This window comes from Mastigoproctus giganteus, chromosome 13 (genome assembly GCF_048544385.1).
Source record: "Mastigoproctus giganteus isolate SK-2022 chromosome 13, ASM4854438v1, whole genome shotgun sequence".
NCBI lineage: Eukaryota > Metazoa > Arthropoda > Arachnida > Uropygi > Thelyphonidae > Mastigoproctus > Mastigoproctus giganteus.
Genome location: NC_143587.1, coordinates 97,257,030 through 97,268,337, shown reverse-complemented (window position 1 = coordinate 97,268,337; position 11,308 = coordinate 97,257,030). Strand labels below are relative to the sequence as shown.

General features: G+C 37.4%; 1 protein-coding gene across 1 annotated transcript in view; it reads right to left on the bottom strand.

The window, feature by feature from the left end:
• Nucleotides 1-1,613: 1,613 nt before the first annotated feature.
• Nucleotides 1,614-11,308, bottom strand: part of Polr1D (RNA polymerases I and III subunit AC2 l(2)37Cg) — a 46,259-nt gene continuing 36,564 nt past the window's right edge. Inside the window, exon 5 of the mRNA XM_090387625.1 lies at nt 1,614-1,805. Coding sequence (XP_090243751.1) covers nt 1,734-1,805 — 72 coding nt within the window. The 3' untranslated portion in view covers nt 1,614-1,733. The remainder of the gene's footprint in view (nt 1,806-11,308) is intronic.

The following is an 11,308-nucleotide window of genomic DNA, read 5'->3' as shown; positions in this document are numbered from 1 at the left end:
AATTTGATGATTGGCTCTTCTCTAATGACAGCTAAATAACTGAGAAGAAAAACTGTTGAAGCAATAAATGCTGATCTTCAGATAACTCTACAGTGGGATAAAGAAACTTTAGTTAACTTCAATCCTTCTAAAACTCAATCCTATTTTATTTCTTGCAAGAGTCTACTGCTCCTATGCTCAACCTTTGACAACACTTAAGAGTTCTAAACAAGATCACATATCTCTATTGGGGACTACATTGACTTAAAATCTCTCTCTCTCTCTCTCTCTCTCTCTCTCTCTCTCTCTCTCTCTCTCTCTCTCTCTCTCGTTATAAGCACATCAGAAATACTGCTACCTCTGCAAAAAAATAACAAAAAAAAAAAAAAAGATTTTATTTTTGTTCTTTGTATTCTAAACAATTACTTTTCTATTACAATTACTCACTCTTCTGAAATCTGAAATGCAATGTACCATAGAATACTGTCTCGCACCTGCAGTGGTGTGCACAAACCACTGTCAAGCTTCTAGACTCCATTCAAAGCAAGCAGCCAGGTTAATTAATGTAAGACCCCTCTTACAGTCTCACTCACACACACACAGTTTCTGCTACATGACTTTTCCACAGATACTTCCATAGGCACTGTACTTCTGAATTGGCACCTGTAATTCTCTCACTCTCTTCCAAACCAGACTAAGCACATGCCACAAACAGATGGCATTCATTTATTGTCCAACTCCAAACTCACAGAACCAATTTTTCTTCATTTATTCCTTCCACTTCTATGGAACAATTTTCCTTCATATGTATTTCCCAAAAAGTGGAATCTATCAAAATTTAAGTCTAATGTTAACATAATCTTCTACCTTCTCAACCTTCAACATATGCACAACAGTACTATGGGTTCTGATACTTTTCATGTTTCACAAAAAAAGGGGAGGGGGATTTGGACACAGCTGATTCTCCATTTCCCTTCTTTTTTTTTTTTAATTGTCTAGCCACTCTATATACATAGATGTCTGATATATATTCTAAGAAAAATGTCCAATGTATAATACTGAATTTTCTTTTTTTTTATATTTTCAATGAAATTCAGTTTTGTTTCATTGAAATTAAAGCATAAAAACACTTAAATTTCTAATTAAAAATTACATTAAATAATTATTACAGAAATCCATTAATAAAAGATAAAGCACACTCCAAATCAAAAACCCAAAAATTTTTTCAGACAAAAAAAAAAATAAAAAATTTGGGTTTTGCCAGATCCCAAGCCACTGTTATCAACAATTGGTGGCACTACTACTGCCAGGTTCCTGCTAAGAAGATGGCAATACCTTCCACATTCTGAGAAAGAACTGAAATTGTTCTAATCTGTTTAAAATACACAATAATTAGAAAATGGTCATAATAACATTAAATCAAATGTTTCCAAGATGAATAAAAATAATTATTTTTATTTTGGCAATCAATGTTATTCATACATATTTCATATGGTGTCACTTTGATGTCTTGCAATCTGAGAAGACTAATAATACCAATCTGAAAAAAAGTATAAATGCTAAAAGTATGCAAAATTCAAATTTTCAAATTATTTTCATAACTTAATTAAGCTGTAAATTTTAATGAGTGAAATCAAAACAATGAGGTAAAAATTCAGTTTAAAGTTCTTCATAAGTACTAGTCTTTTGGGAAAAACAAATTACATGTAACTTCAAAGAACTTTCTCAATAGCAATGTCGATTACAAAATAGTTCTACAATCCCATGTCTAAAGTCTGAATCCTCTCTGTAACTTCTAAATTAGCTTGATATTCTTCTACACTTCTCTGTTAAAAAAAAAAAAAAAAAAATATCATTCATTGTTATAACTGAGGCTATAAACAGAAAAATAAATAATTAAATTTAACTAAAAATGCGTTCGAGGAATATCAAATAATTATTTTTATTTTAAAAAATTATATACCTCGACGTAATTTTGAAGGCATAGTAAAATATTAAGTCCTTTTCTTGGTAAATACCATGAAAAATAACTACATCTCCCTTTATAAAATATTTATCATTTCATGTTGTTTTAAGTTTGACCAGGTAATTTTTATGCATAGATTTTTTTAAATTATGTAATTCATGTGCAACTGTAATTACAGTGGTAATGATGTTATGTTAATACTGTATTACAATAAAATGTACAGTATTTTATACATCTTATTCAGTACATAGGAGACAATCAGGTAAAGCAATTTTTTTTAAGTATCAACAACACACTAACAAGAATTGCAATTAATGGCTTAGTTACTAGAGTTAGTATTAGCCATATAGGAAGCTACAGGGTTTTCTGCAAAACCAAAGGAATAATAATAATATATACAAAATAAACAATATAAAATAAAAATGTTCAACAAAAAAAAAGGAAATAAAAAAGGAAACTGCCTATGTATTCCTCTCATGTAGAAAACTATCCAGCTGACCTTTCAATTTTACCAAAGTGTCAGCCTCAACTATTTGTGGAGATAACTTATTTCAGTAATTAACAACTAGCTAGCTAAAAAAAAAATCTTCTTACAACCCAGTCTAAATCTGTTGCGCTGTAATTTGAATTCATGGCCACTAGTTCTGAAATCATTTATAACAAAACTTGAACTTCATTCATTGTACCATTCCACTTGTCCCCAGAGCCTTATAGACCTCAGTCAGGTGCCCTCTAAGATGGTCCAAGCTCTATAGCACACATATTCAAAGTTTTTCTTCATATAAGTGCTTTTTTGCAGAATCTCACCAAGCAGACTGCCCCACCTTCAGACCCTTTCAAGCTCAGTGTTTTATTTCAGGTGCAGTCATGCAACTGCCTTACACAATAGATTATGCTCTTCTACCACTGCACACAAATGTTCAATAAATCATTGATAGGACACCAGGAGCCTACCTTACCCCTTGTCTACCTGCTCAGAAAACTTCATGCTCACCAGTATTTTAAACTCCCAAATCTCTTTCTTATTCTACTATTTTTAATGCAACCCCACCAAGTGCATATTATTTTGGGGTTGGTATTCCCTAGGTGTAAGAACATGCATTTTACTGGATTAAAATATAGCTGCCACTTTTCTGATCATCCTTGAAACCCATTCCAAGTTAATCATAAAGGAGCACTGCTTGGCACTGATCATTAACCACTCTCCCAATCTTAAGATTTGTGAATTTTGATATCGTGAACTCTAGCCCTTTGTCAATGCCATTTACAAAAATCAGAAACAACAATGGTCCCAGAATCGATCCTTGAGGACCCCACTTCTAACATCAGACCATCTGGAAAATAACCATTAATAATAATTATCTGCTTTCTGTACGGCAGCCACCCTGAAATAAATCATTGGTAAGATTTTAAGATGCACTATATCTTAGAATCTTACTAGCAATCCTGGCACATTCCATTTTATACAGTAACCTCTTGTGATGGACTAAGTCAAATGCTCTGCTAAAATCCAAACGAACAATGTTCAAATTATTTCCTATATCGAGGTTATAAGTGTGTCAAAATAGCTAATAAGTTTGATTAAACATGATTTTTCCTTTACAAAACCATGTCATGTTCCCCTCAGAATTCCAGTTCTATCTACATGATCCTGTAATACACTTTTAGTTACCGCTTCCATGATTTTCCCTTCACTGAAGTCAGACTATCCAGTCAGTAGCTAGCTGCTTCACTCTTAGAACTGCCAATATGCAGCACAGTACAATGGCATTTCTCCAATGCAAAGGAATCTCTCAAGTCCAATGATGCCTCTCTAATTAACTTTAATGGTTAATTGCACACTAAAACACATCCATCAACTCCAGAAGCCTTATTCAAAAGTTTTTACAATAAATAATCTGTTATAATTACAATATCTCTAATTTCTTACTGCTCAGCCTCGCTTGTACAGAGTCTCCTCACTTATGAGGGGTCTTTCATCTGTAAAGACAAATGCAAAGTACCTGTTTAATTAATCAGCAACATCAGCTGAATTATCTACAACTTTTCTACACCCATTATGCAAGGGTCTGATTTTAATCATTTTCTTCTTTGAATATATGAAATGCTCCTTGAAACATATATGAAAAACTCCTTGACCTTGTTTTTTGCTCTCTTAGCAAGTGATTTCTCATACCCAGGCTTTTTGAACCTAACCTTTTTGATTACACAAGTTGTCTGTCCAACATGCCTAACCTTTTCTGTGATACTAACCATACTATTACAGATAAATTTATAGGTTTATCTGTAACAGTCATCATAGGCTTCAGTACTTTTCCTCACTTTCGTTCTATTTTTTCTTGCTCTATTAGACTAGCCAGATCTGTGTTCATCTATATCAACATCTTTCTCATGCTATATTTTCTTAATGGTATATATGCAGTCATGACTTCTATGACTATTGCTTTAAATATATTCCATAATTTAATGTATTCTTCCTCTCCCTGCTATCTATCCAGTTGACAAAGCATTACAGTCTTAATCTATCACAGTTCCCTTCCTTGAAATTAAAACTGCCTTTACTTTTAAAAACTGCAACTTCTTTCTTCACCTTCCAAGGACTGCATAATCACTTCCCACTAACGGTTCCTAACTATGTGCCCTGTGATGTCATCTAGTTAATGGCTAATGATTATGTCTGGAATATTCTTTCCCTAGTATTTTCTCTAACATGCTGATATAAATAATAACCATCAAGATTTTTTTAAAAACTGTCCCCCATGGCAAGGATGCCAAACAATAGGAGATTGTCTGGCATCCTGGTTGTAGATGGACACAGGGCAGGCTTGCCAGGTGATCACGTACCTGGTGACTAAGTGGTCAGAAACAACAAACATGCACACTACACAAACATAACATTACACACATTTCTGGCAGCTTTACAGATTTCTGTGTTATCACAAAGTACCTCAGCAGAGTCAAACTAATGTTCTGGAGCCAACATTAGTTCGACTTAGATACCTTAGATACCATGTCTATATGTCCCCCAATGATGAGAGCTTCCTTCCTACTTTCTCCTTTCAATAAATAGCAAATTGAAATTGCCCATTAACAATTTCAATTTGCCTGCCCATTCCATCTGCACGTAACAGATGTTATCATGCTCTTCACAATCTGCAGCATACCCAACTCTCATTTTACCTCTGCATCCATTACTTCATACCACACAGATTCTATGCTGACAGTATAAGTTCAGAATCTGGAAAAGCTTTTGTCACACTCAGACTACTTTATATAAGAAGAATGATAACACCCCTTCTATCTTGCCTAACCTTCCTAAATACACTGTATACTCATCATCCCCTATTTCTAGCTGACACCATATTTCTGTTAGCCCAATTATGTAAGCATTACATATCCTAATCAGGAATTCATATTCGCTCATTTTATTGACAATATTCCTGGCATTACTGTAGATAGTTAAGATTAAGTGTTCTTGTATACTAATCATTTAATTAATCTTTATTGTACAAAAAGTTGATACAATATACCCATCACGGCATGCTGCCAGGGGTTTCACATCGATAGTAATATAATAAGATATAGTAAGAAGATAATAACAAAATACTAACAATGATACTTATTAATAATAACAATGATAACAACAAAATATCAAAACTGAATCAGTAAAGTGCAATCCAGGAACAGATACCATGTGAACCACCTCTCCATACATCTAGATTACAGGAATTTGTGGTTCACAGATTAGAGTGACACAGATCAAGATCAAGTTTTTTCACAGTTCACATATATGTTTTACAGTTCAAATTCATCCCTCTACTCGATGGGAAGAAGATCACATGCTTTTGTTAAGATCCTTCTCCTGTACTGCTTGTCCAGGCAAACCGGTATAGATCAATGTATACAGCGATTGTATAATCGTCAACATTTGTGTGAGAAGAAACCTTTCAGTCATGTGCATTCTCCCATGGGTTGAGCACAACTGTGGCTTTGCTTTCAGTGCTGAAGGAGGAACTCTCCAGCAGATCACATCCTAGATGTTGGGGGGGGGGGGCAGAGATCTTTCTTGTGAGCATTTTCACAATGGTCAGGCATCTGTTCCATCTTCACTGGCAATCATTCCAGACCGAGAGCCATGGCCATCGCTGTAGTTCACTGCTGTGAAGGTAACTGCATCTTCCATGTGGCCCATTTAAGTAACCAAAACTTGGCTGCATATAGTGGCTTTAACATTTGGTCACAGCACCCCAAACCCCAAATTTCTACTCCGTAGAGGACACATTGGAAAATGGAGGTCTGGATGTATTTCTTGATAATGCCTGGGTTTGTGATACAAGGGTAATTCAAAAAATAAGTTACACTTGACCATTGTAGCACAGGAGACATTTATTGAGGTATGTAACATTATGCAATAAAAAGCACATACCTTGCACTACTTTTCCACATAGTCACCGATTTGGTGTAAACACTTCTCAGAACGTGTGACTAAGCATTTGATTCCCTGATGATAGAAATCCACTCCTTGGTCATTCAGCCACCATCGAACTGCTGTTTGCACCTGCTCATCATTTTGCAAATCGTTGTCCCCCTAGATGTTCTTTCAGCTTACCGAAGATGTGACAGCTACAAGGCAAAAGATCGAGACTGTACAGCAGATGTTGCCATACCTTCCATCCAAAACTTTGGAGCAAGTGTCGTGTTGTGCGTGCATTGTGTGGCGTGCCGTTGTCCTGAATGAGAATACCTTTGCTTAACTTTCCAGGCCTCTTGTTTTTCATGGCTGTTCACAAAGACTGTAATGTTTGGTAGTATGAGCCAGCATTAATTGTTGTGCCTTTTGTCATGAATTCAGTGCAAACAACTCCTCCACAGTCGAAAAATACAGTGGCCATGACCTTTCCTGCTGATGGTGCAACTTTGAATTTCTTCCACACAGGCGATGTTGTGCGTCTCCATTCCATAAATGCTCTCTTCATTTCTGGGGTGGTTGCACCCACATTTCATTGCCAGTCATGGCCTTCCACAGAAGGAAAGCTAGAGAAGACAAAAAACGTTGAGCTTGCTGTTCGTCTGTCAGTGAACAAGGAACCCATCGTGCACACAATTTGCAAGTCAAGATATTCACGGACAATGACATGAACACTGCTTATCAAAACATCCAACTCCTTTGCCATTTCGCAACTGTCAGTCTTCGATTATTGTGAATCATTTCATCAACCTGCATCATGTTGTCTGCAGTGGTCGACGTTGATGGCTTTCCTTTTCGATCAGCATCTGTCAATTCTGTGCAACTACTTTCCAACCGCTAGCACCACTTCACTATGGCTGGACGCGACATTGCATTTTCCCCATGCACCGGCATTATTTCACGATGAAGCTTTGAACAATTCGACATTTTGCCCCCAAAAATCGTACTGTTCAGCGTACCTCGAATTTGGAGTAACATTCTAGCTGTTGTGCCATTATGAATGCTTGTTCCTACACAACTGTTACTGCTACGTCAATGAAACTCACCTACCAGGGGGTGCATGATATGAACTCCATTCCGTGTAGGTGCCACATTTGTTGCACAATTATTCAAAGAGATGGTGGCAGGTACAATTTATTTTTTGAATGCCCCTCGTATAAAGAAGGTGCTGTTTTTCCATCCAGCAATTTTGGCTCATTTGAAGTCGTAGATGTTCAAGTTGGTAGTTGAACCATAACTGCGTGTCAAAGATCACACCAAAATCACAATGTTTTACTACACTTGATTTTTCCATCATGCATTGGCTGGACTGTTGGTTCGGGTTTCAATGAAAAGACCATGCAATCAGACTTGTCTGGATTAATCTTCAGACCAAAGAGTTTGAGACAGATTCCTAGTTGTGTAAGGCTGTTGTTAATTGTATTTACTACATCTTGCACGTTATCCGAAGGCTTTATTGTGATTAGCATCTTTAAATGGTTCGCATACAATATTATGTCGGTGCTATTATTTACTAGAGGAGCAATGATGGTAGTAAATAGGAGGCCCGATAAAATGTCTCCTTGCAGTACCCCTGTATTGATGTTTCTTTGATAGGTCCTGCCACCAACGGTTAGCATAATGGTCCTGTTGGTTAGTAGTGACACCAGGAACTTGAACAGTTCGCCTTCAATATTATAGAAGGATTGGGGATGTTTTAAGAGTGCCGAAATTTGGACACTGTTAAAAGCCGCTTCCAAATCCAGGTAGGTTATCACTACTTAAGATCTTTCTTTGAATGCGGTGATGATATGGTTGGTCTTCATTTGGAGGTTACTGATTATTGATCTGTCAGGAAAGGTATAATGTATCTGAGAATATTTCTGAGGTAGAATGTGATTATTCAGTGTTGTGAGCATTGTCTTCTCTAGCAGTCTGAGGAGGCATGAGGACTGAGTGATTGGTCTTAAGTCCATGGCTGTGGTTGGGATACCGATCTTTGGTAGCGGCCTTATAGTGTAGAAGTTCCACACAGATAGGAAGAATTCTCCACGCAGTATGACATTGGATATTGGAGTAGTGGATTGATAATTAATGTTCTCAAACAACTTAATCATGAACTGAGGGATTTTGTCCATCCCTATAGCATTCATTGCTGGCATGTTGATTGCAATAATAAGCTGATGCTTTGTGATTGTCATCATAAAGGGCATGTCCCTTTGTACTCTGTCATCAGGGATATGAAGCATTGCATCAGGATCAAGGCCATTTCAATCAAACCTAGTGATAAAGTTCATCCACACCTCAGGATCAATCTGGTCTGGAAACTCATTACAGTACTGAGAATGGGACAGAATTCATTTTGCAAGTGTAGCGTCCATATACTGTCAACGGTTGGCTGTTTCAGCCACAAGGCATTTGTCTATGTCCAACTCCTTTGGTCTCATAATGCATTTGGTGTGCACTTTCCAGTCAACAGTTATCAAAACTAAAGAACTAAAATGGTCTTGGGCAGGACACATAGCTCAAAGACATGATGACAGATGGACTAAGAAAATAACAGAATGGTACCCAAGAGTAGCTAAGAGAAAACCTGGAAGACAACAACAGAGATGGACAAATGAAATTCATGAGTTTGTGGGTAATAAATGGATGGCCATTGCACAAAACAGAAGGTTTGTTTGTTTGTTTGGTTTTTAGGAGCATTAGCAACTAAGGCCATATTGCTCCGGGAATATGCGGTGGTCATTCCCTTGACCTTTCTGCATCCTCCGTATTTGGTGGTGACGGGCTAGAACCCCGGTCTAATCAAGAAGCGTGTGCTACGCACTGCTGCTCCTTCCCACCTGGCTCCGGAGACGCCACACAAAACAGAAGGAACTGGAAAGCTGCTGGAGAGGCCTTCATCCTGCAGTGGATTGAAAATGGCTGATGATGATTCCAGTCAACATTGAAGTCTGGTGCTGGTAGGTGAAGAAGGATCACTTCAGAGTCAAATGCCGTTTCTAGTGTGTTGTCAACAGTACATGGATTGGAGGCAAACAAAAGATCTAACAAGTTCTCCCCTCTCATGGGAAAGTCAATGATTTGGTGTATACCGATTGTGGTGAAACTGCTTAGCATTCTGTCAAGGAGATTGAACAGATGAGGGAAGAGATTAAAGTCTCCACAAATCAGGTGGATAGCTGATGGGTGGAAGCCTTGGATAAGCCAAATGGTTACTTCGTCACTGATTTCGGCATCTGGAATATAAATTACTACAATACCAATGAGAGTGCTATTGAATATGCAGGTTACTAAGAGGTCTTCAAAACAAGCAAAACTGCTGCAAACATGACTTTCCACCTTTACTCGAGGGGTCTTACAGAAAAGTGCCACTCCTTCAGTTGACCCTGGAATGTATCACCGTGGTGTAGCCTGCAGCAGTGGAGCATGTAAAAGTCACCTCTCCTTCTTCCAGCCACATTTCTGTGAGACAAATTACATCATTGCTCCATGACAGTAGTAGCTGTTCCAGAATTTCCAGCTTATTGCGTATACTGTGCACATTTTGGTAAAATAACTTTAAGATAGTAAGCTGTGGAATTTTTTTCCATACCACCTGTCTAGCTGGACAGCCAAATGCCATTCGTGAGGGTCTGCCCTCTGTAATGAGAACAGGGATTAGTGACCTATAATTGTTACTCTTCATTTGGTCGCACTCAGTCGCAGCAGGTTGTTGGTTCATTCGTGTGGGCACGATGCTTGATGCTTCATTGGTTAACTCGACGAGTCAGCTAACTAATCAGACACACCCCCTTGAAGATATTTGAGCTTTCTTTCTCAAGCATTAGTTTCCCGTTTGTCTGACTCATCCTGATGCTAAGTACATCTTGCTGTCATTTTGTAGCCTCAGACAAACACTCTTGAGATTTGTGCATTATTTATTTCAGTTATTTCACTTAACCCAGCAAAATGGGGAATTGCGTAGCAGCACTTCTTAAGATGAGACAGATTCATCTGGAAAATGGATTAACTTTATTCTAAATAAGTCCTGAAAGAGTCAATGGTACTATTTCGAAAGATAGGTAGGGAGGAGGAATTTTTTTTTTTTTTTTTTGGTAGTTGTTGGCACATCAGCTTCTGTGGCCATAATGCACCTCCCAAGGTTTTTGCAGTACTTTGATCCAAGCCCGAGGCAGGATTCGAACCATCGACCTTTGGGTTGCCAGGCAGGCACTTTACCCACCTGGCAGGAAGGAGGAATGGTTATGGAGTCAAATTGGCACCTGAAACCTTCTCAGGAACCAACAAAATATATGCTGAAAACATGGTGTTGATCAGTTTCTTCCTCCCCAGTAATATCTAAATATCAGAAACATACTTTGTGTATTTTTATTGAATTCTTCAGTGAGGGCAGCTAGAATAAGCTATAGAATTGACCTAAATCAATCTCAGAGTCTAGCAATATATACTGAAACTTTGGTGTCTTACAACTTTACCTTAGTGAATAGCATTTTAATGTCTGAAACTATTTTATTATTTTATATTGATTTTAGCAAAAGTAGGGATGGCTCTAAATTTTTCTAAGAAAAAAAAAAAAAAAAAACTGACAAAAATCCATTCACTGGAAAAACAGACCTGTCACTTGCAGATGAAGAGTACACATTTATAACATGTCAAAACATACACGTGCCATGTTTACTGATAAAAACAAAACCAGCACTTTACAGCAACTCTATTCCTAGTTAGATTTTCTTTTCTTTTTGTATGGAAACCTCAAATATGTATTAGAACCTGAGCAGTCCTTAATAACAAAGTGCAGAGAGGCTGATAGGATAACTGATGGAATTATATTCAGGACATCTGAAATCAGGGACAAAGGTGTGATTATTCCATTAAATGGGATAATCACATACATTGCAATGGAAGGCCAC